The sequence below is a fragment of the Crocuta crocuta genome, unplaced genomic scaffold (assembly GCF_008692635.1).
Source record: "Crocuta crocuta isolate KB4526 unplaced genomic scaffold, BGI_CrCroc_1.0 scaffold39, whole genome shotgun sequence".
Taxonomy (NCBI): Eukaryota; Metazoa; Chordata; class Mammalia; order Carnivora; family Hyaenidae; genus Crocuta; species Crocuta crocuta.
In genome coordinates this window covers 8,095,599-8,121,064 of record NW_027533334.1, presented here as the reverse complement: position 1 = coordinate 8,121,064, position 25,466 = coordinate 8,095,599, and the positions used below count along the sequence as shown (strand labels likewise).

At 45.6% G+C, this 25,466-nt stretch overlaps 1 protein-coding gene across 2 annotated transcripts in view; it reads left to right on the top strand.

Moving 5' to 3' along the window:
• MATN2 (matrilin 2) overlaps positions 1-24,576 on the top strand; it is a 117,603-nt gene extending 93,027 nt beyond the window's left edge. Inside the window, exons 10-18 of one of the 2 annotated variants that reach the window (XM_077748217.1) lie at positions 8,196-8,318; positions 9,788-9,910; positions 12,667-12,789; positions 16,346-16,759; positions 19,466-19,618; positions 20,867-20,938; positions 21,355-21,432; positions 21,813-21,911; positions 23,577-24,576. In XM_077748217.1, the coding sequence (XP_077604343.1) occupies positions 8,196-8,318; positions 9,788-9,910; positions 12,667-12,789; positions 16,346-16,759; positions 19,466-19,618; positions 20,867-20,938; positions 21,355-21,432; positions 21,813-21,911; positions 23,577-23,632 (1,241 nt within the window). In that variant the 3' untranslated portion in view covers positions 23,633-24,576. Of the gene's footprint in view, positions 1-8,195; positions 8,319-9,787; positions 9,911-12,666; positions 12,790-16,345; positions 16,760-19,465; positions 19,619-20,866; positions 20,939-21,297; positions 21,433-21,812; positions 21,912-23,576 lie in introns of both variants that reach the window. The other variant, XM_077748216.1, reaches the window with a different exon arrangement.
• Positions 24,577-25,466: the final 890 nt, after the last annotated feature.

The following is a 25,466-nucleotide window of genomic DNA, read 5'->3' as shown; positions in this document are numbered from 1 at the left end:
CCCAAGCCCCCTGGCTCCTGGTGATTTCCCTGTGGTGGACCATTGGCAAGGGCATCCCAGCATCAGGCAAGGCCACAGTCTGGATGTGCACGGAGCATCCAGCCCACTGGCCTGCCAGCTTCTTGTGGATTGAGACTCTGGGTCCTGTTTGCAGTCTGAGTTCCCAGGCCTGGCCCACAGGAGATACTCAACAAAGTTCACTGAGTGGGAGAGTGAATGGTCAGAGACCACCTGTCTTTTTATCCTGTGGCACCTGGGCCAGGGTCCATTCCTGGCTCAGCAACCTTCAGTGGCTCACCCCTGTCTCCCAAAATAAATCTCCAGTTGTGTTTCTCCATTTGGCGATATCGGAGAGCCCCTTCCCCCATCTCTCATGCCCCGCCCCAGGCCTTCCCTGATGCCTCCAGTTCTTCAAGAGGGTGAGTCCCATGGTTCTCTGAGCAGCTGCTACACCCCCGGCTGCCCTGTCCCCACATAGCACAGCCGTCCTATCCCGCTGTCGCTGGTGGAAACCAGCCGGTTCCTCCACGTGGAACTTCCTGCCACCGGGCCCCACCAGGCTCCTCATCTGCATCCCTGCCAGCACCGCTGGAGCCTCTCCACGGCCCCGTCCTGCCCAGGCCTCGCCCTGTGGCACGGGACCCTTGGCACACACCTGAGAACTAATGTGGCAGAGTAGAAAGGATACTCAACGCAGGAGCCCAGAGGCTCGGTTGGAATCTTGTTGCTTCCGCCCTGGGCAAGAGAGTTGACCCTTTCTGGATCTCATTGCTCAACTATCAGCTCAGAATGATTTCTGCTTCTCTGTCAGGTCGCCAAGTAGCACAAGGAGAGACAAAAATGGAAGTACTTTGGGAACTTGTAAATTGCCATGAACCCCTAAGGTACCCTTGCTGTGGTCTCACCTCCCACGGTTACTCTGCCCCATACTGAGGACAAGGCTGAGGCAGCGCCTTGCCTTGCGGCCTGGAGAGCTGCCCCCCAGGGCTGGGCCTGCCTCAGTTGGAGGGGTCCTCGAGGTGGGCCACTCTGGGGGAGGTCAGACTCAAGAGCCCCAGGGCTGCCCGAGGGCGGCCCTTCCTTCCTCGTGGCACGTGGAGGGTACTGACGGGGATCTGGGCCATAAGCTACAGAGCACTGGGAATTCTAGTCCAGCCACCACAGGCAGGCCTGTGGAGGCCTTGGCAGGACCTGATGGCCCCACCTCTAGCTTGACTCTGAAGGGAAGCAGCCCCGAGCAAGGTAAATGGAGTGTTGTAATCTGCTCAGGCTGCCATAGCAAAATACCATGGGTTGGTATTTTCTTAAAGTTCGGGAGGCTGGAAGTCCAAGATCAAGGTGCCAGCATGGTCAGGTTCTGGTTAGAACCCTCTTCTTGGCTTACAGATGGCCGTCTTCTTGCTGTGTCTTCACATGGTAGTGAGTGAGGAGAGAATAAGCTCGAAGGGCACTAATCCCATCATGGGGTCTCCACCTCCTCTGAACCTAATTACTTTCCAAAGACTCCACCTCTAAATATCACCACACTGGGTGGAGGGTAAGGCTTCAACATATGAATTTGGCAGGGAGGGTGGGGCGGGAGGGACACGATTCAGTCCATAGCAGGGAATGAGGGGAGAAGACCACCCTCACCCTCAGTGTATTTCTATTATAAGTTTGATGGAACGGAAAGAAGCTTAGACGTCTTCCATTTCTTTTGTGGGAAAGAAGCACAGGAAGGAAGCTGGTGCCTCCAAGCTGGCCTTGAGGTTCAGGGGCAGAGTCAGGACTAGAATTTGGGTCCCCTGATTCAGGACCTCTTGCCTAGAGTGAGATGCCCTGTAAAAGTACGTCTCAGTTCAGCTAGTTTTTTGGTTTGTCTCAGCAAAAGCCATTACAGAGTCGGCCACAGATTGGCTCCTCCTAGTTTTATTATAAAAAAAAATGCCAGAAAATGATGTAATTCTATCTCCTAGGCCTCGTTACCCCCGTGGCAGGCCCCTGTGGCTCTCCTCCCTCTGGGGTGGGGTTGGTTGAACAACCTCCTACGTGGAACCACAGACACAGGATTGCCATCTGTCATCACCTCAGAGGTGCTAGTCCCCAGAACACGTGACCTTATGATCGCTGTACCACAGACGTCCATGACTCACCGGATGTGGAATCCAGATGTGAGCACTCAGCCTGTCTTGGCACACAGGACTGCTAGATGTGGGACAAAACCTGTGCTTTGTCCCAAAACGTGTCATCATCCTGATTGCAAATGGTAGATCCCATTCATGCTGAGGGTGTAATTAAATGTGTGGACCAGCCTCCTTAAGGATGAAAGGAAGAGGAGGCAGCTCTTGGAGGGAAAATATTTTCTACCTACATCCTGGGATTTCTCAAATGTCTTCTGTCCCTTTCCTGTAAGAGATGGTTCCCAACAGTTTGTCCTCATGCTCATCTCTGGATTTGAGTCTGGGTACTTCTGTAAGCTCTTGGTCCATTTGTTCCCATTCCCCACAGGTATTTACCTTGTACCGTTAGTGCGCTGGGTGTGTCACACTGGGCACTAGGTTCCCTGGGGTTGATGCCGATTCCGTTTCTGCCCTAACAGAGTTTCAAGTTTCTTAGGGAAGAAAGACATTAAAAACCTTTCTTGTGATGTTGGAAAGAAGAGGTACCACAGGACCATGTGCCAAGGTGGGGGTGGGGGGACTCAGCTAATCTAGAGACACTTTCCACAGAAAGAAATGTTTGATGTGATGTCTGGAAATTGAAGGAGAGAGCGAGCCAGAGATGGAGGGTATTATGGACTGAATGTCTGTGTCCTCCCAAATTCATATGTTGAAATCCTAACCCCCAAAGGTGATGATATTAGAAGGTGGGGCTTTGGGGTGATTAGGTCATAAGCATGGGGGACCCTCATGAATGGGATTAGCACCCTAAAAAACGAGATCTCACAGAGACCCCCCGCCCCCTGCCATGTGAAGATACTAGGGGAAGTCTACAGTCTGTGGGAGGGTCCTCACGCAGCCATGCTGGGAGCCTGGTCTCAGACTTACAGTCTCCAGAACTGTGAGCTATACATTTCCACTGTTTCCAAGCCACTCAGTCCGTGGTATTCTGTGCTAGCTGCTGGAACAGCCTAAGACAGAGGAGGAAGGGCTTCCTAGCACAAGGAGCAGCATGCAGAGGCCCAGGTCCGGAGAGTGAACTGGAGGAGGTGGGGTATACTGAGTACCGAGTACTGAGTATTGAGTGCCAGAGGGCTGCAGGTGAGAACTGGACCAGGAAGGGCAGGAGATCACCTGTAGTATTTAGGTTTACAATAAACTGTTTGCAGGCCAGGCCTCCCTTGAGAAAACTTTTTTTTTTTTTTCTGTCTTCTGAGAATCTCCCAGTCTGAGTAAATGCCGCCAAGGCAGCATGACTACTGCATGTGCCACTGGACCAGGGAACACGGAGGTGGTAGATTTGTGGTCTCATCACACCTTTGTCCCCAGCACAGCTGACAATATTCACCTCTACAGATTAAGGGGCCCTGGGAAAGTCACTTCGTCTCTCTGGTCATTGGCTTCCTCAACTCTAAAATAAAGGGCTGGGGGGCGCCTGGGTGGCTTAGTCGGTTAAGCGTCCGACTTTCGCTTGGGTCATGATCTCGCGGTTCGTGGGTTCGAGCCCCGCGTCGGGCTCTGTGCTGACTGCCAGCTCAGAGCCTGGAGCCTGTTTCAGTCTGTGACTCCCTCTCTCTCTGACCCTCCCCTGCTCACGCTGTCTCTCTCTCTCTCTCTCTCTCCTAGAAATAAATAAAACATTAAAAAATTAAAAAAAAATAAAATAAAATAAAATAAAGGGCTGGACCTGTTTATCTCTCAGCCCCCTTCCAGCCCAGAGATGAGTATGGTGCCTGGCACAGAGGAAGTGCTCCAGAAACACTTGCCACAAGAACGATCCCTTGCTGGGGTACCCACCATTCTCCCTGGGCTGAAGTCACCCCGTGGTCGCGAGTCAGGAATGGTGGCTCCCTTTGCCTGTTACAGAATCTCTGAAGTCCTTTCACATAGGGGAGTATCTGGTTCTGGGCAGAAGCTGACTCCGAGTTGGTTTCCAGACTTGATTGCATAGGACGCATCTAGAACCTGTGCTCAGGAAGGTGACTACAGCACATCTTTGGCATTTTCTTCTTCTTTTTTAAAGTTTTATTCATTTGGGTAATCTCCACACCCAACGTGGGGCTCGAATACGAGACCCCAAGATCAAGAGTTGGAATTTTTATTTAAATTTTAACTTATTTTTAGAATAGATAAGTGGCTTACATGGTTTAAGAGTCAAAAATATATATATATAAAGATATACTCTATCTATCTATCTATCTATCTATCTATCTATCTATCTATCTGTATAAAGGTTTACTTCCCCCTCTTGCCTTTCCATCCCTTTCTCTACCTCCACTTCCTATCAATAAGTGGTGGTAGCCAGCCTCCAAGATGGTAGCCAGTGATCCCCATCTACTGGTATGCACACGCTTGTATGGTCCCCTCCTTCACTGTTGGTCTGTGTGACCAATAGCATATGGAGAGAATGATGGCTTGTCACTTCTCAAATTAATTTGTAAAAGACACTGTGGCTGCTCTTTTGAGTGTTCTCTCTCTTGTTTCTTGGATCATTCACTTTTGGGGAAGCCATGTTGTAAGCTGCCCTGTGGAGAGGTCCACATGCTGAGGAACTGAAGCCGCCAGCTAATAGCCAGTGAGAAATCTAATCCTGCCAATAGGGGTGTGAGTGTGCTTAGAAGCACGTCCTGCATCTCCGCTAAAGCCTTGAGATCACAGCAGCCCCAGCCGACACCTTGACTGACAGTTTGTGAGAGACCCTGAGTCAGAACTGCCCAGATAAGTCCTGGATTCTAGAGCCCTAGAAACTATGTGGGATAAGAAATGTTATTTTAAGCTGCTAGGTTTTGGGGTAACTTGTTACATAGCAACAAAGAGCTACTACACCATTTTCATTAGTTTCTTTATCCTTCATGTTTCTTTATGAGAGTAAAAGCCAATATAAATATATATTTTTATTTCCTCCCTTTTCTTACACACACACAAAATGGTGTACTGTATATGCTCCATTCTATGACTTTTTCCTTCTTTGTCACTCAATGACATTTTTTAGAGATTTCATATCATGACACAGAGAACATTCTCATTCTTTTCCCAGCTACTTAATGTCTCATTGTGTCGAATATTTCCTCAGCTAGTCCCTTGTGGCTGGGTACTTGGGTTGTTTCCCACTTGTCATTATTACACACAGAGCTGCCTCAAACAAGTTGAAAGTATATCCCTTCATATGCTACAAGAGTGTCTGAGGAAGAGAATTCTGGAAGTGAAGTTGCTAGGTCAAAGGTACGTTTTGTAACTTTGACGGATATTGCCAGATACCCCTCCTTAGGGGAAGTATGCCTTTTAATACATTCGCATTTTGAACCATGTGCCTGTTTTGCCTTAAAAAAGTCTCTGCTGGTGATTCTGATGTGCATGTGAGGTGGAGAACTCACCACTGCTCACGCTTAACCGATCAGATCCTCTGAGGGGGTGAGGAGGGAAGAGGTTAAAAACCCAAACTCTGCACATGCGTTAACAGCATGCAGCCAATAAGGTTTCAAACAGCTGCTAATATGAACACTCCGGAGAACTCAGAAACTGGGCTGGGAACTCCTGTGATCTTCTGTAGCCAAGGGTGATGTGGACTGTGGCTTTGGGCTCAGCAGGCTCCTGATAAAGGAAAGCAGCACCCATCTGCCGGGCGCAGGTGCGGACCACCAGGGCTCAGGGTGCACGTGGGAAGACCCAGCCCCTCTTCTCAACGACAGGCTGACATGTAGCCAAGAGGACAGGACAGGGCAGGGCATGGGGGAAGCTCCAGAAAGAAGGGTGTGATGGGTTGAAGGTGTGAGTATCTGTCTGGATTATGGCTTGACAAGGCTGGACTGCAAGAGTTATAGCTATTTTATTACATTGGAAGGTGGAGTATTCTTAATATAAATTTACGGTGGGAAAAAAACACTCACCTCCACAGCCAGCCAGCTGTCTGTATAATGGATCACTCAATTGTATTTCCATTCAACACTATGTGAGGAACCACCCCAAGCCATTGGGGAATGTTCTGCATTAATAATGAGTCTAGATTGTGCCCAGAGAAGTAAGTCATGTTGAGAGCAAACAGGACGGCCCAGCTCTGCGTTGACTCTCTTCTGCAGTTACAATTTTAGTTAATGTAACATTTTTCCATCTTTCAAAGATTTTGGCAGCATTTTTGCCCAAAGGAAGACAGGCAAATTTCCCTGCATGTTTAAAAGGTTACTTTACCATAGAGCAGTGCAGTGTCATTGGGGGAAACGTGGGATTTATTATCAGAAGATTACATTTTGAGTCTGGTGCTATCACTTACTAGCAATTGATCTTGGCAAGCCATTAACCCTCCCAAACTTAGTCTCCCAGCTGGTAAGTGAGGATAACAACAGCCGCCTTCACTAACCCACAGGGTGCTTCTCGAGACTCCCCTCCGAAAAAGAAATCCTGCAAAAATGGCTTAGAAATAAACGTGTGATCTGTGCCTGATTATAACAGTGACTATGTACTTTGGAGCCTTTATTTAATAACTTCAGTGCCTATCTGTTGTAAAATTATTCTCGATCTGGAATGATTGAATCGACTCAGAATTGTGTATCGTTCTTATAAAAAATCACTTCCCACATGTCCTCAGTATCAAATTTCTCCAACATCAGCTTGGTGTTCACAGAGTCGCAAACAGAAGCCATGCCAGCCCCATGGATGGCAAAGCTATTCTTTTTGCTCTGTCCCGCAACCTTAGTTTTCTGTCACTCTTCCATCATATCCATAGGAAGGGGGTGTCTTCATATCAACCCATCAGCACAGCTTGTGGGCTCTCCCTTCAGTATACAGCCAACAGTCTGCCCACTCATCACCATCCTGGTTGGGGCCACCAGGCATATTTCTTCCGACTCTCCGTGCTCCATATTCACCCACACCGAGCTCTTTATTTGTTTGTTTGTTTGTTTGTTTGTTTTTAATGTTTTTTTAAAATTTATTTCTGAGAGAGAAAGAGAGAGACAGTGTGAGCAGGGGAGGGTCAGAGAGAGAGGGAGATACAGAATCTGAAATAGGCTCCAGGCTCTGAGCTGGCTGTCAGCACAGAGCCTGACACGGGGCTCGAACCCACGAACTGTGAGATCATGACCTGAACCGAAGTCGGACGCTCAACCGACTGAGCCACCCAGGCGCCTCACTCTTTTTATAACAAAGCCATTCAAGTCCCCGCACCACTCAAATGCTCCAGTGCCCCTTTCTCACTCAGATCCTACTGCTGCTTGCGAATCCCACATGGTCTGCCTCTGCTGGCCTCACTGGCCTTGTCCCCTGCCAGGCTTGCATTGCTTGGGTCACACTTGTCTCTTTGCCTTTCCTGAAACATGCCACACACACTCCTACCTCTTCAGTTTGCAAATGCTGTTCTTTGCTGAGGGTGCCCTTCTATCCAGATACCACACACTCACTGGCCTCTTCAGGGCTCTGCTCAGTGTTGCTGTATTGGACTGCAGCACATAGAATACCCAGCCATCCCCAGCCCGGACACGTTCTCGCTCCCTTATCCTGCTTTCCTCCATGGCACTTTGCCCATCTGACATATAGGTTTGTCTGTTTGTCTTTCCCTCCTTCCCTTCCCATGCCTGCTGTCAAATGTCAGCTTCTCAACTGCAGAAACTTTGTTTTATTCATTGTTAAATCCCCAGAGCCTAGAAGGGTGCCTGACTGGGAGTAGGGACTCAGGAAGTAGTTGATGACTGAATGGATTACCTAAGGGTGACACATATGTGCACACACGAGTAGATATGTAGATAAGTAGATATGTAGATAAGTTCATTTACTGTTACATGGTAGTTTGACTTGTTTTCTAATACTTATAAGCCATTTATATCTCTCCTGTTATAAATTGCCTTTCATGTCTTTTGTTCATTTTTCCTATGGAGATGATTTTGCCTCATTTTATGTACTATCTACAAGCAATTTTTGTTCATAGACACATTTTCTGTTTTGAAATGTGCATTGTGGGATAAGACACTGCCCTGATTTGTCTAAAATGCCTTATAAGATGAAATAAGTCACTGATGTATGAGTCATTTCCTTCTTCTGTGTTTCTTATTCCAACTGGATTCTCAGAATCAGACCCCTGCGCTGTGGGCGACCACGGTTGCGAACACTCCTGTGTAAGCAGCAAAGACTCTTTTGTGTGCCAGTGCTTTGAAGGGTATATCCTCCGCGAAGATGGCAGAACCTGCAAAAGTAAGTTTCTGCTGGAGTCGCGTCACATTACCGAGTCTGCGTGAATTCCACCATCCTGATCTCTGTTTAAATCTGTTGTCCTCTGGAGCCAATGCCCCATGACCACTAAATGTAATGTTGGGTCCTGATGGAATCAGAAAAATGGCCTCAGGCAGAAACTAAGGAAACATAAATCAACCATGGTCGTTATTGGTATTGACGTATCAGTATTGGTCCATTTATTGTAACACACGTATCACGCTAACGTAAGATGCCAACACTCGTGCAGCTGGGTACGGGGTCTGGAGGAGCTCTCTGTGCTCCCCTCCCAGCTTCTGTAAATCTAAAGGTGTCCTAAAAAATAGAGTCTGTTGAAAGAAAACAAACAAACCAACCAACACATGGACGAATGACAAAAGTCAATGCTAGAGCTCCAAGTGAAGTTGCTTATTTACACCCTGTGGCAAGAAACAGAAGTGTAGTGATTTGCTCTAGTGAAAGGACAGTCTGCAATCCAAGATTCTAGTCTTGCCATTTAGGAGCTGGACAAGTTGTTTACCTTCTCTGAGCTTCTGTTTGTTTGTCTTTTTTTTTTTAATTAATTAATTTATTTTTGAAAGAGAGAGAGAGAGGCAGAGAGACAGAGACAGAGAATCCCGATTAGGCTCCATGCTGTTCATACAGAGCTGGATGAAGGGCTTGAACTCATGAGAACCGTGAGATCCTGACCTGAGCTAAAATCAGAAGTTGGACGCTTAACCGACTGAGCCACCCGGGTGCCCCTGTTCATCTTTAATATTATCGCTGTTGCTGGTAGCACAGATCTCTCAAAGACACCACCTAAGGATGAGTCTATTCTTATGTCTCAGAGAGCAAAGCCTCTTAGAGGGGCCAAGATGTGCCTCTGTTTAATCCAAAGGGGAGTGTGTAACTCTGAGCAAATGATTTTCGTCCCCATCAGTCATCTTCTCCTCAAGCTTCTCAGAGCACTTTACAAAGAGCAACTCATGTTGACACATTTGAAGAACACATAGGTGACTGGAATTATTACTGTCATTTTTCAGACAGGAAACACAAGGCTCCAAGAGGTTAAGTGATTCTTCAAAGTCATGTGTCAGAGTCAAAGCCAAAATTAGATTTCAGTGCCACTGATCTAAATTGAGGTTTAATCTTCTAAGTAATCATGTCATACCAACGGTGTTTCCTTCTGATATCAGAAACCACATGTGCAGAAAGCTGATGATTGAGTGTATTTAATGAGACACTGATGTAGGTGCTGGCGAGTGATGGTGGGCTGATACTGAGGAAGTGTGAAGAGTTAACCTAAATTAGTCACTGAACTTCGTCCTCAATTTTACCTTCCTCCCATGGATCACTGAATTCAAGGAGCCCTGGAGTGTCTGGTGGCTGAGATGGATGGGTCCTCCAAGGTGAAGCCTGGGGGAAATTTCTGTTGGTGAAAATGTTGTAACTTGCTGTGCTGTCCTCAGGGAAAGATGTCTGCGGAGCAGTAGACCATGGCTGCGAGCACATTTGTGTGAACAGTGACGAGTCGTACATCTGCAGGTGCCGGGAGGGATTCCGGCTGGCCGAGGACGGGAAACGCTGCAGAAGTAAGTGGCCTCAAGGTAGAGATGAACTTTTCCATCTGTGGGACTTGGACAGCTACATAACTTCATTTAATATTGAAAATCTGCCTGTATAATCAACGTTACAATTACAAGTTCCTGCCTTGGGTGCCCTGAAAGTGTTTGCCGGAGATCAGTACAGGAGACGCTTAATTCTTTAGGAGTTTCTTGGTCAAAGTCCTGAGTTGTCAGGCACTTGGCTTCTGTCCATTGTCTCCCAGTTGCTGGCCCTTCCACAGCCATTCTGTGGATCCCCAGAGCCTCCCACAGAGCCTGGCTGGTCATTGGACAGAGTTCGAATCTCTGCCAGCAGTCGCTGTGAGGATCCAAGATAATTACTGTGCTTTTTCTTCTTGGAAGGCCTTATAAGTAAGGGCAGAGGGTAGGAGAGGGACTAAGGGGTTTTCTGTGGGTTTTCTTTATCCATTTTCTCTACCGTTTGTTTCTGTAGGTCACTCGGAACAGATTGTAAGAGTTTACTTAGAAGGCGTATTAGTCAGGGCTCCCCCAGAGAAATAGAGCCAATAGGGTGTGTGTGTGTGTGTGTGTGTGTGTGTGTGTGTGTGTGTGTGCGCGCGCATGCACGCATATATACCGAGATAGAACCAGATGACAGAGAGAGGAAATGTGCTATCAGGGCAGGCAGCAGGCTGGAGACCCAGGAAGAGCTGATGTTGTATCCAAAGGCAGCCTGGAAGCAGAATTCCTTCTTGCTTAGGGTACTGGTGGCAGGGTTGCAGTCTTCTCTCTCTCTCTCTCTCTCCTCTCTCTCTCTCTCTCTCTCTCGTTAAAGCTTATTTATTTATTTTGAGAGAGAGAGAGTGTGAGAGGATGGGGGAGGAGCAGAGAGAGAGAGAGAGAGGGAGAGAGAGAGATTCCCAAGTAGGCTCCATGCTGTCAGTGCAAAGCCTAATGCAGGGCTCAAACTCATAAACCATGAGATCATGACCTGAGCTGAAACCAAGAGCTGGATGCTTAACCGACTGAGCCACCCAGGCGCCCCCACCTTCTTTCTCTTGAGGCCTCCAAGTGATTGGATGAGTCCAACTCTACAGAGTGTTCTCTGCTTTACTCAAAGTCTAATGATTGAAATGTTAATCTCCTCTAAAAAACTATCTTCACAGCAACATCTAGATTGGTGTTCGACCAAATAGCTGGGCACCGTAGCCTAGGCAAGGTGACATATAAAAGGAACCATCACAGCACCCAGAGAGAGAGAGACAGAGACACATGCGCTCAGTGAAGTGGGTGTTAGAAGAGCATTGGGCAGGGATCTTTCTCCACTGTGAGATTCTGAGCTGCTGAGCCCTATTTGGGGGACTTTCAAAGCTGTCTTCTTGCTTTCGTGACACCCTTCTCTGGTGGGCAGGATGGCTCTGTGTTCGTTAAGGCAAAAATCGATGCATTTGCTTTTGAAGTGGATTTGGGAGAATCTCCTCCCAGACTCCCTTGAGATGACTGGGGACATCCCACCTGTCAACAAAGCCGGGGTGAGCGGAGTGCACAGTCCTCATTCCTCCAGCAGGGAGAGGGGCTTCTCTACCCCTAGCAAGATGTTCTGTTGGAACAGCGGAGCCCAGGGATGCCCATGGGACCCTGGCAAAGTCTGCAGGCCTCCCCGTGCTCTCCTGTCTTGCCTTCGCACCGCACTGTGGGGACCACATCTATGGTTCGGCTCCTTGTTTGTCCCGGAGCTGTCGGCTCATGATTTTATTTCTGTAAATGCAGGCGTCTACATGTGCACCATTTGTTCATGCAGCATATTTTTTGCTCAGTAAGTTGAGCTGTTGTACACCAGGCATGCCGCCTACCTCTTGGATTTTGGTCACTAGATCAGACACCGCCATTCCCATTTCTGGGGGGATCCAGAGTGACCAACCCCGTTCTATAGGAAGCTTTCTTTCTAGGGAGCTAATGACAGAAAAGAGTCGCAGGCTTTCACGTGAGGGGGGGAGGATCATACAGGGACAGCCATCCCAGCTGTGCCATCAGCTTGCCGTGTGACCTCGAGGGACTCCGCGACACTTTCTGAGTTTCTTCATGTGTACACTGGTCTAACTGTGTCTGCTGTCCTCTCCTCACAGCACGTTGTGAAGCTTGAAGGGCTGTGACTACTCTGAAGTGTTTAAAGTACCTCACACATGAGAAACGTTCATTAATTAAAACCGGGGTGTTTGGGATATCTGTGGGGAAAAATCAGTGGCTTGGGAAAATCAAAACCCAAAGCAGCTTCATATGATTCTAAAAATGAATCAGAAATACAGGACACCTGATCACCCCTCTTACCATTCAGGCTTGTGGGGACTGGGGCTTTCTGAGAGGAATTCCTCTCTTTCCACACCCCATCCTGAGTATTAAAATGAAAACAGTCTAGGGGCACCTGGGTGGCTCAGCCGGGTAAGCATCCGATTTTGGCTCAGGTCATGATCTCGTGGTTCGTGGGTTTGCGCCCCACATCAGGCTGTGTGTTGACAGTTGGGAGCATGGAGCCTGCTTCGGATTCTGTGTCTCCCTCTCTCTCTGCCCCTCCCCACTTCATGCTTTCTCTCTCTCTCTCTCTCTCTCTCAAAAATAAATAATAAACATTGAAAAAAGTTTTAATGTCAAAGGCTTAAATCTCCTTTATAATAAGGAAGGGTTTTTAAAAAATGGATTCCTTCCATGAACTGTCCTGACATGACCATTCAGTCCAGCTCATTCCTACAGGGATGGCGTTTCTCACCTCTCTGCATTTCCCTCAGGGAAGGATGTCTGCAAATCGACCTACCACGGCTGCGAACACATTTGTGTTAATCGTGGTAACTCCTACATCTGCAAATGCTCAGAGGGATTTGTTCTAGCTGAGGATGGAAGACGGTGCAAGAGTAAGTGATCTGAACTTGGCTTTCTGCTTTAATTCGCTTGGGAGCAATTGTTCCTTGGAGTATTTTCAGGAAACAAATCCCTTACCTCTGCTTTTCTCATAACAGCTTAACTAAGGCACCTGTGGAAAAACTCTTGGTGTTAGTTGACAGTAAGCTCACTATCAGCCAAAAGGCTAGAGTGATCTTAGGGTGAATAAGCATATCTGGAATGAGAGAGGTAAGACTTGTCTTCTGCTCTGTGCCAGGGAATGATATTCAGTTCTGGGCATTGCATTTTAGGAAGAGAGAAAGAGATCAAAGTTTAAACATTAAAAAAAAAAAAACCCTCCGAGGTAGCAGGAAAAAATCTAAAGAAAATTATTTTATAATCTCAGAAAAGACCTTTCTAAACACGACATAAAACATGAAAACCGTTTTTAAAAAAGAGCTGATGTATATATAGTGATAGATTGAAGCTATGATACCTTTTTTCTTTTCTTACCTATTACAGAGATCAGAAAGGTTGATGAGTCCTTATGTTGAAAGGTACATTGTAATAGACAGTTATGAAGTTATCAGCTGGGTGTGTGAATTGGTACCAACATTTAGGAGGACAGTTTGGCAATATTTTATTTTATTTTAAAGTTAGACAGTACACGTGGGGGAGGGCCAGGGAGAGAGGGAGAGAAAGAGGGAGAGAGAGAATCCCAAGAAAGCTCCACACTGTTAGCGCAGAGCCCATAGAGCTGTGAGATCATGACCTGGGCAGAAACCAAGAGGTGGGCACTTAACTGACTGAGCCACCCAGGTGCCCCTGGCAATATTTTAAAGGCAATTCCACTTCTATTTGTATTATATAAATATAGAGAGATATAGATATGCACACACACACACACACACACACATCCTTTTGTAATGTTGGGATTCAGTTCCATGTACATGTATTATTTTTTGGAAACACATATTTAAAGAAAAAAGACAGTGACAAGCAAGATTTAGAAGCCATCACAGTGCCGATGTTCAGTATGATGTCAAGTGAAAAATAAAGGAAGAAACGGGATCTTTGTAGAAAAAGACTTGAGGTGCCTTTCAAATGCCAAAGTGACAGTCACTTCATTCANAGTGGAAACTACAGCCCAGCAGCAAGACAAAGACACTTTCAGGGAGGTTGTGTGATTTAGTTAAGATCATGAACTTTGAGTCAGACAGACCTGGACTTCAACCCCTATTCATACTACTTGTGTGGCCTTGGATTAGTTATTTAACTTCTCTGAGTCTCCTTTCTTCAGCTATAATATGAGGATAATACCTCACAGAAATGTCCTGAGGAATAAATGAGATCAAGTAGTCAAAGGTTCTTAGCCCAGTGCTGGCACATACTAACTCCTTGACAAGTGGTAGCTCTTATAATCGTCAACCACAGAGATGTCCAGAGATGGGGCTTTAAGGGTGAGGCGACGACTTCTCCATCAGGAGAGGTTGTTCAGGTCCAGGCTGAAGTGGATGCTAGGTAGGGATATTGTAAAGACGCAAGCAGCAGGAGCTGCACCGGTGATCTCTAATGGTCTTGTCCAATCCTGAAATTCTGGAATGCTGTGAAAATGAAGTTCTGAGGCAAACCACGGCTCCACTGCAGTCTCCTTGACTTAACTACCAAAAGGAAATGCTCACGTGCAATTGGAGTGACCATCTTACAAACAAGGAGCCAGCAAGGGAGCTATCATTCCTTTGGTCTGGAAGCAAAACTCTAGCACTTCTTGCCCTTATGCTCTTCCACTCTACCTAGCGTTCTCATTTCCTGGAGAAGCCTTTTGTGCCTCTGTGCGTGGAGGCTGCAGGTACTGATTTTGTTCCGTAAGAAAAGAGTGTATGGAGGAGAGGAGAAAACAGACCTGCTGCTGGAAAATTATTCAGTCTTTCTGCAATCTGCTGGAGAGCACTGTGCATGCCTCCTGAGAGTCTCTTTTTCTTTTTCCTTTCCTTTGAACTTTTCATTCTTTTCTTTCTTTCTTTCTTTCTTTCTTTCTTTCTTTCTTTCTTTCTTTCTTTCTTTCTTTCTTTCTTTCTTCCTTCCTCCCTCCCTCCCGCCCTCTTTCTTTCTTTCTTTCTTTCTTTCTTTCTTTCTCCTTCCTCCCTCCCTCCCTCCCTCCCTTCCTTCCTTCCTTCCTTCTTTCCTTTGCTTCCTTGCCTTCCTTCCCTTCTTTTCCTTTCTTTTCCTTTTCTTCCTTTGCTTCCTTTTCTTTCCTTCTTTCTTTTGATTCAAGAACAGGCTATGAATGTAAATGAAGCTCTGAATTGGCTTTTCCTCTTATACTAATAAACAATCAATAAGTTGAATAATAGGGACAAGCACTTAATAGGAAAAGAGAAGAACTCGCACACACACATACACACACACACACACACACACACACACTGCATATTATTTGGGGGCCATGCACAGAAATAATTTTGCTTTTGTGTGTCCTAACTTGTTTATATGGTTGTGGTCTACTTTCAAAATGAGACAAATGTTATATCAGTCTCTCTGTAAGAGAATGTTATATCACATACTGTAGACCGTTTGAAATGAGATCATTTCATTCATTTGGGATCTGTAAATTTTTTTATGTGGCCCTAAATAACAAAGTCTGTCCATAGCCAGATTGCTTAAGTCTTCACATAGAGCTTTCCTGTCAACCATTTGAGTTGCCTGAATAGCTTCCATATAAATAAAGAATTCACACTGATGATTCATTTTTAAGCTGTAATAGGTCAGTAGGCTACTTACAGATATGCTACCCAATGGACACCACCTCTTTGATTTAATCAGTCAGCAAGCATTTATTGAACAACTACTGTGTGCCAGGTTCGGGGGATGGAAGTGAGTGAGACATGGTTCTTGCTGAGGAGCTTGCAGACCCGAGAGATCGACATATAATCAGGTGGCTAGTGTGCTGTGTGGACAACTGTACCGACTACACTGGACTGTAAGCACCTTCTTGTCAGGGATTGTGCCTTGGTCACTCTCGCAGTCCCACTGCCTTGGATGAAGCAGGTGCTCAAGAGGCCAATTCTTGTTGAATAAATCAGTCATTGTTAGGAGTACACAGAGCGCACATCATACAGGCTGGGTTCCTAGGAATGTTCCCTGGAAGAGATGATGGCTGCACTGAACGCAGGGATTTCCTTCTCTGCCGTCTGTCAGAATGCCAGCACTGGGGTGATGTCACCCTCCTGGAGGAAAGTTACAGGAATCTTTGGTGCTGTCAGACCCTACAGTGGATTCTGCACACAGTGCCTGCCAGACTTGGCTGGCAGTGACCCAGAGGTCGGTGTGGCCTGATTCCCCTGACAGTCTGTGCCTCTGTTGTGTGATTTTGCTTATGGAAAGTACTATTTTTATCAATTTCACAAGCCACATAGGAAGGCAAATGTGAACATGTTTGTGGTTCCCGGCTCTCCCACACCTTCCGTCTGCCCCGTGTATTATCTGAAGGACAAAGGTAGTTCTCCAAAGTGGCTCTGTCTCCAGCCGAAGCTTAGGTCTCTTCCATGTGATCCTTTAACTACCTCAACTTTCCCCTCCTTCCCGTAGGATGCACTGAAGGCCCAATCGACCTGGTCTTTGTGATCGATGGATCCAAGAGCCTCGGAGAAGAGAATTTTGAGATCGTGAAGCAGTTTGTCACTGGCATTATAGACTCTCTGGCGATTTCCGCCAAAGCCGCTCGCGTGGGACTGCTCCAGTATTCCACGCAGGTCCGCACAGAGTTCACCCTGAGAAGCTTCAGCTCGGCCAAAGACATGAAGAAAGCCGTGGCCCACATAAAATACATGGGCAAGGGCTCTATGACCGGCCTGGCCCTGAAACACATGTTTGAGAGAAGTTTTACCCAAGTAGAAGGGGCCAGGCCTCTCTCCGCACGGGTGCCCAGAGTGGCCATCGTGTTCACAGATGGACGGGCTCAGGATGACGTCTCGGAGTGGGCCAGGAAAGCCCAGGCCAACGGTAATAAGTGTGGTTTATATCACTCAAGGTTCAGGTTTCTTAAACTCACTGGGTGGTCAAGGGTGGTCAGTGACAGAGGAGGGAGCTCTGAGCATCGCGAGAGGCTTCCGGTCAAGTGCTCATACACCTGTGCTGCACTGCCACCTAGGGGCTGTAAGGGGGCCTGCAGGGGTTCCGGGACTTGGCAGAAGGGAGTCTTGCAGACTGCGCTTTTCGACTAGACACCAACCAAGAACACCTGAGTAGTTAGTCGTCAACTGTGATTTACTAGCCAGTGTGTGACCTCCAGGGGAGAGAAGCGAGTCTGCATGTGCTGTTGAACCTCCGATAACTACACGACCATTCCCAAACACTGGTCTGGCTGCTTTAGAATCACCTCAAGAGTGATCTAAAAATAGATTCCTGGTGGGAGGAACTTTTACTGATACATTTTTTATTTTAAATCACTGCTTCAGGTGAACGCATTGAAAGCACAATAGCCTTCTAATAGAGAACACTCTTGTGTTTGTAGGAGGCAAAAGTTAGCTTCTGAGAAAAATCACAATGTTGGAAGAGATAGCATAAGGTGAAGTGATTAGATTTCTTGCAGAGATGAGAAAACTTGAGATTTTGAAGCAATTTGCTTGAAAGCCACTTTCTTTAAGAACTTGTTGGGGGTACATTGCTTTAACAAGTCCTATCAGGGGGAAAAGGGTATGCAGAGCATGCCTTCACCTAAGACTTTAGGGAGCCATTCCCTGACCAGGCCTGGCACATAGTACGTGTGTGACTAATCTGCATAAGTGAACAAGGAAAGAAAGTACTAGCAATCCCATTAGTGAACTCCATTCCTCCTCACAGAAAGGCTGACTTGCATGGACAGTTGACAACTCTTTGTGAAGGAGGCCATTTTATTGGTATTGTGTACCTCACTACTGACTCCTTTTTCTCTAGACCAGTAGAATAGTAGCCACAAAAAGTGTCCTGTTCTGAATCATCTGAATGGACTGTAAAACTGGCTGCTAATACACAGTTCCTCTGCTTCCAGACTAGCTTGCTAGAGCTGATGTCAAAGCCATGGATCCCACTAGCCTGCATTTTTTAAAGTTTATTTATTTATTTTGAGAGAGAGAGACAGAGAGAGAGAGAGAGAGAGAGAGGACAAGTGGGGAAGGGGCAGAGGAAAGGAGAGACAAAATCCCAAACAGGATCGCACGGAGCCTGAGGCGGGGCTCAAACTTAAGAACTGTGAGATCATGACGCCAGCTGAGATCAAGAGACAGATGTTTAATCCACTGGGCCACCCAGGTGCCCCATCTCTACCCTGCATTTTTAAAGTGCCCTGGGGGAAACATCTTGTCCCAAAGACAGTGGTTAGCCCTTTTATTTGTCCCATTAAGACCAGTCTACCTTACTCTTTCCCCTACTCAAATTTCCACAAATCACCCACCCAAAGATGAGTAGGTGGTAGGTGAAATTTGTTTCTAAAACCAACAAGATATGAGGTGCCTGGGTGGCTTAGCTGGTAGGTTGAGCATCCAACTTCGGCTCAAAGTCATGATCTCGTGGTTCCTCAGTTTGAGCCCCGCATCGGCTCTGTGCTGACAGCTCAGAGCCCAGAGCCTGCTTCAGATTCTGTGTCTCCCTCTCCCTCCGCCTTTCCCCAGCTTACACTCTGTCTCTCTCTCTCTCTCAAAAATAAACATTAAAAATTATTTTTAAATCAACGATTACCTGACTGGTAACATCCTCTGATGACTTTAATTATTCCTATGCATAGCTAATATAATCTTAAAATAGTAGTTCTCCTTTTTAGGAAGTTTGCATAAGGTCACTGGGCTCTGGGACAAATATGTTGAACTTGCCTACTGACCTTACACAGACTTAGAACAAGACATAACTCTTGCCCCTTGGCTTAAAGAGCCATTTTTATGTGTATTTAAAAATTAAAAAAATCTAGCCTAATGAATTAGCCAGAACAAGATATCAGTGCTAAAAATACACTGTAAATCAAGCAGAATTTAAGTTCTTATCATGTTTTACTTTCAAGTGAAGCACATATGGAGGAAGGCAGTCTCATGATTTCTGTTGTTTAGAAAAGCTTTTGGAGCTGTCTCATATCCCTGTTGAAATCTAGGGTTGGGACTTGGGTTTGTTCTTTCTTTCTGACTGGAGATTTCCAATGGTCTGCAGATTTTCCTTTTCAGCTTAGCACCTCCTCAGAAGGCTTTGTCCTTTCAAGAGATGTGAGTGGAGGGTAGCTTCCCCTACCTCGCCCTCCCGCCCCATCATTTAATGTTCCTGTCCTTACCTTTCAGAAGTAGAATCTAGGCTAGAAGGTCATAAATTGACCTGCTTCTTAGAATTCTCCCAGAAGAAATTCCCATTTAGTAAGCTGTAAGACAGTGCTCTTTTCTACTTCATCCCCAAGACTAACTCAGACAAAAGCTGAAGATTTGTGAAATGATCTTGCCCTGAGCTGAGCAATGGGTTGGTGGTCTAGCTCCCAACTTCCCCTAGAGGTTTCACCTTTCTCTCTCTTGGAAACCCCTCTTTTTTTTCCCATAGGGCCCAAATAAAAATGGTGGAGGAATAAAGGGAGGTTGACATGGACCCCTCAAGGCACACCACTTAACATCCACCTGGCTTTGGGTGCAGTACACACAACTTCCAGACTCTGGGAACACAGCTCTGACTACCTTGTTCTTAATTTGCTCTGCAACTTAGGTATAACTATGTATGCTGTCGGGGTAGGAAAAGCTATTGAGGAAGAGCTACAAGAGATCGCCTCGGAGCCCACAGACAAGCATCTCTTCTATGCCGAAGACTTCAGTACAATGGGAGAGATAAGTGAAAAACTAAAGAAAGGCATATGTGAAGGTACTATCAGTTACCTATAGGAGAGGTCTTCACATCACACAGGACGGCACGAACCCTTGAATGAGAAATTCTCAACCTATTCCTTCAAAGTACTCAAAAAAGTGCCTCCCTGGTGTTCAGGGCCAGTAATGTCTGGAAACACTAAGCACAAAGGGGAATGGGAGAGAGAGAAGACGAAAGGAACAGCTAGAATCGATGAGTGCTTGCTCTGTGCTGAGCAGTATGACAAATCTTTTGACACACCAGTATACTTAACCCCCAGAAAACCCCTATAGAAGTGATCGTTTAACTAAGAAACAACCGTTATACACATCAGGAGAGCTGATGTGCAATTTCAGGATATGCTTGTAATGGAGTGGAAAGGGATTCAAATTTCAAATTTAAAGAATGTCTTCCTGCATGGAGTACTCGTGTTTACAGAAGGTAGACTCTGCTATGTCCAAGAGCCCCCTGTGCGTGTCTCCACTGCAGTCTTATCCCAGGGGGCCTCCCTAGAGCGGCTCTGCCCACCCCCCTACTCGTGGCCCATGTTCAGTCACCAATAAAATCCCAAGCGAAGGCATGTGTTTTACTCCTCTAAAGGAAAGAACAACGAGATGAAGGGGGACCCAGGGAGGGAAGGCCTTTCAAATTTCTTTCTTTTTTTTAATGTTTATTTATTTCTGAGAGAGAGAGAGAGAGAGAGAGAGAGCTGGGGAGGGGCAGAGAGAGAGGAAGATACAGAATCCAAAGCAGGCTCCAGGCTCTGAGCTGTCAGCACAGAGCCTGATGCGGGGCTCGAACTCAGGAACCGTGAGATCATGACCTGAGCTGAAGTCGGATACTTAACTGACTGAGCCACCCAGGCGCCCCGGGCCTTCCTGATGTCTAATGTGAGTAGCTACGATTTCGCCTGTAGGCTGTTTGGTTCAAACTGAAATGTACAGTGGAGCCTTTGTCACTACAGCCTAGTCCTTGGACGACTTTAACTTTCTTCCCCCACCCTGCCTTGTAGACATAACATTTTTGGAGGCATTGTTAACTAAGATGTACTTGAGGGGTCCCGGTTTCTCTTACTAAAGAACATTCCTCGAGTGGTCTTGGATTACCCTGGGAACCAATTGCTTTTTGAAACTGGCATCGCTAAATAAAACCAAAATCCCCTGGATTACAGCACGTAGGTAAAGAGCTGGTCTGGGACCAGTTTCCTAAAGAGGACACATGCACACGGACAACTGTCACTCCTTTCGGTCATCTTTTTTCTCTCAGCTCTGGAAGACTCCGACGGAAGTCAGGACTCCCCAGCAGGGGAACTACCAAAGAGGGCCCACCAGCCAACAGGTAAAATCCTGAAAAGCCAACAGGTAAAATTTAAAAAGCAATGTTTCTAGAACCTTTGGTGGATGCTTCCACCCTGGTTTCCCGCAGACAAAAGCTGTAAAGGAGTGACAGTGAGTAAGATTTGAATTACGTTAACTATAGCTTTCTTCCCTCGGTCAGAGAGGAAACATTTACTCTCTGCTTTAAGCCCTATTTGGTAATAGCCTCTCTGCTGACAGTCTTTTGCCACCGTATGTCCCAGAGTAAAGCTGTGTGCCACATGCTAGGAACGTCAAGTACCTTACTCTGACAGCTGACGGCTGTCTTAGAATCACAACCATGGTAAGCAGGTTTGACTTCAGTTTTCTCTCTCTTTACAGAATCTGAGCCAGTCACCATAAATATCCGAGACCTACTTTCCTGTTCTAATTTTGCAGTGCAACACCGGTATCTGTTTGAAGAAGATAGTGTTTCACAGTCCACACAAAAACTTTTCCACTCAACAAAATCTTCAGGTAATTCCAAATACAGTATTACTATAAGGGAACTTGATACCAGCCTCTTAGCTTGCCGACAAAACTCAGCCAAGAGGAGGAAGGGTAAGGAGGGAGGAGAAACCAGGATAGAGGAAAAGTGAAGGGCTTAAGTCAAATGGGAGCTCAAAAAAATTCACTGAAGGAAACTGGGTAGCCTTCCCCGCAATCCACACAAAAGGCAGTGTTGGAAGTATACCCAGCCCTTTCCTGGTATTTACTGGATCTGGCTGTGGGGGGAAAAAGTTGAGCAGTTCTTTCATTTTGGTTTCTTCCGTATGCTGATTCAGTCCTATTATTATGCATCTGGGAAGTCTGGTGGGTTATAGAGGTGAGTGAACACTTTCCATGTGCTTTCTCAGGAAGTCCTTTGGAAGAAAAGCATGATCAGTGCAAATGTGAAAACCTTATAATGTTCCAGAACCTTGCAAATGAAGAAGTGAGAAAGTTAACACAGCGCTATATCCTTTTCTAATATTATGCTTCTATAGGCAATGCAAAGAATCTTATCAAACTTCACAAATAACTACTTGTGAGTATATGTCAAATGAAGCTATTTCCATAAAGTCAAGAGTAGTGAACTCCCAGAAAGGCTTTTCACTTAAGCAACCTGATAGGTATTTGAGAGCCAAGGGCAAGCCAAGCTTCATGGCCAGGGTCAAGCACTTAGTTGCTATCTGCTGTTCCAGGGGTTAGCAGGAAGGCCAGTCTGCCAGGCAGTATGCAAAGTAAAGAGAAAACAGACTTAAAATTTAACTCCCTCTCTGCTGGGAGGAAAAGGTTAGGTACCGGGTCTGATGCGCATAAAAGGTACAGGAAGTACAGGCAAAGAATGTAGAATGAAGAGGTTTCAAACTCCCATCTAAACTCCAAACCTTTCCTTTGGCCCCAAGCCACACTGCAGCCGCAGTTGGTCAGTGTGTAGTTTCTAGAAGACTGGGCTTTTTTGTTTGGTTGTTTGGCAGCAGAGATCTTTTATATCAGCACTCTCAGACGAAACATTCTATCAAGGGAACAGCAGGGTCCAATGATTCATTAAACCAATTATTACAAATAAAAGGAATGCTTTGAGATAATGGAGAAATGAGGATTCAGTGTTTTTATACTGCCAGCTGCTCTGAACTTCAAATTACAGTAAGCTTACTAAAGATGGCTAATGTCTACCTCCACAGGGATCAACTAGCCTATAGGGAAATGGTTGAATTCTGAACTATCTCTATGCCAATGGGTTTATATAATAAGGAACAGATGTAGCAATTCCCTTTCTGAAAGCTGGAAATATGCTCCCCTAAGTGAAATGATCTGACAGTGGTTAACGTGGGTGATCCAGGCTCTCACTCTGTCACCAAGGGGATGGGTGGAGGGGATTAAGGAGCTTACATGAAGACAAATGCTTGTTCTAATGACCCTCTCTTCTGCCCTTTCCCACCCCAACTTCTGAGAGTCTGTTTCAGAAGAGACTAAGGAAGTTATATAAGTTTAGAGGCGCCTGGGAGGCTCAGTCGTTTAGGCATCCAACTTCGGCTCAGGTCATGATCTTGCTGTTCTTGAGTTCGAGCCCCACTTCAGGCTCAGTGCTGACAGCTCAGAGCCTGGAGCCTGCCTGCTTTGGATTCTGTGTCTCCTTCTCTCTCTGTCCCTCCCCCATTCATGTTGTCTCTCTCAAAAATAAATAAATATTTAAAAAGAAAAAAAAGAGAGAGCGAGCATAGGTCAGAGGACTTCAAGGCTGCTCCCCTTTGCCTGTATCTGGCATCATGGGTGAAAACTCCCCAAACTCTTTTCCTTCATCCTTCACAACGTTCCCATCTCTGGCTCCCAAAGGTGTGCTATAGCAAACTACTTTACAAGCAACACGGATGTGAGTAGAATTAAACTTTTTTCTAAAAGAATTTTAACTGAACTCTCTGGCTTTGATGTTAAAGAAGTATTTAACCTGAAAGAGATTTATAGTGTAGATAGTATGTGTTAAATGAAAATCTTCAAGTCAGAGTTTAAAAAATTTTAACAGAAGTGGAAAAGTTTTTTATTCTTCAGGACAAATTTTTATGTAAATAAATCAAGTTGTACTTGAATGTAAATAAAAATAGGCAATTCAGATTCCTCTTCCTTAATTTGAGATTTACTAGAAGAAATGACACAGAGGATGGAAGCGCTGGAAAATCGCCTGAGATACAGATAAGGATTTGAAATGCTCTACGTATTTGTACGTCATTATATCAGGGCTGACAACGAAAGCAGTTCAGAGCCCCAAAGCTCAGGCTATTGTTAATTCCAGAAGGCTGTAAAGTAAAATGTAGCTAGAACTGAGAAAGCTGGTTTGCTATAGAACAAAGGCAAAGAGTATCCACTCACTTGTATAAATTTGAGAAAAAACATCCTTCAGAATCCTAGGATGCGATTATCCAGTGAGAACAAATAAGCTCTGCAAGACATTCTGTAACCTACTACGTGGTCATGATTTGCTTCGGCCTTGTCCTGCCTTAGAGTGTTGTGATCTCATGTGATGACAAAATAGTTGGCAGTCTGATGTCTGTAGAACACTGGACATAGGAAAAGCTATTTTTCTGTATTGGACGTTTACCTTGATATATGTATATGGATGTATGCATAAAATCATAAACATATGTACTTGTATTAACAAGTTGGGATTTTTTTTTATACAATATTAAAGTTCACCACTTCAGAGAATGGTATTCTGTGTAAATATTCCTAGTTTAACTTTAAATGCAAGGTATGTGTATATGGGGAATGGTCAATATGCATTTGAAAAAATATTTGGGGTGCCTGTGTGGCTCAGTAACCACATCCAACTTGATTTCAGCTCAGATCATTATCCCAGGGTCATGGGATCAAGCCCCACGTGAGGCTCTGTGCTGAGCATGGAGCCTGCTTAAGATCCTTTCTGTCTCTGCCCCTCCCTCATGCTCTCTCTTAAAAAAAATGTTTAGGGGCACCTGGGTGGCTTAGTTGGTTGAGCGTCCGACTTTCGCTTGGGTCATGATCTCGCGGTTCGTGGGTTCGAGCCCCGCGTCGGGCTCTGTGCTGACTGCCAGCCCAGAGCCTGGAGCCTATTTCAGAGTCTGTGTCTCCCTCTCTCTCTGACCTTCCCCTGCTCATGCTGTTTCTCTCTCTCTCCTAGAAATAAATAAAAATATTAAAAAAAAAAAAATGTTTAATCTTGCTGGCAATCAGGAAAATGCAAGTTAAAACAATCAGCTTGGCAAGAATTAGTATGTATGACAAGGATCTAAAAGGTGGGGCTCTTGTACACTCTTAGCAAGAATACAAATGGGAGTGCTCATGCAAATGGACATTTTAGTGAAACTAAAAATGCCCACAACCCTGCACTCTAGCAACTGCACTTACAAGCATCTAACTAGAGGACTTTAACACATACAGCAAAGGAAACCCATACAAGAACGTTACTCGAGTTTACAAATTAGAAATAACCTAATCATCATTACAAAGGTAACTGTCAAAATTGTGGCCCAGTCCATACCTCAGAAATACTATCCACTTAAAAGGAATGTGCTGGGCGGGGCGGGGGGAAGCTGGGGAGCTTAGTTGGTTAAGCATCTGACTTTTGTTCTCAGCTCAGGTCTTGACCTCAGGGTCATGAGTTTGAGCCCTGCATTGGGCTAGGCACTGGGTGTGAAGCCTACTAAAATAAAAAAATAAATCAGGGCCCCCTGGGTGGCTCAGTCTGTTGAGCATCTGCTCTTAGTTTCTGATCAGGTCATGATCTCATGGTTCCTGAGTTTAAGCCCCACATCGGGCTCCACGTTGACAGTGCAGAGCCTGCTTGGGATTCTCTCTCCCTCTCTCTGCCCTTCCCCTGCTTGTTCTCTTTTCAAAATAAATAAACTTTAAAAAAATAGAAAAAAATAAAAGGAATGTACTGAAATCTACATGTATACATCATAAAACTCAAAAACAATTTTAAAAAGCCAAATGTAAAGCATGTTTAGCATACTATTACCATAAATTTAAAAAATACACAAACATTACTAGTT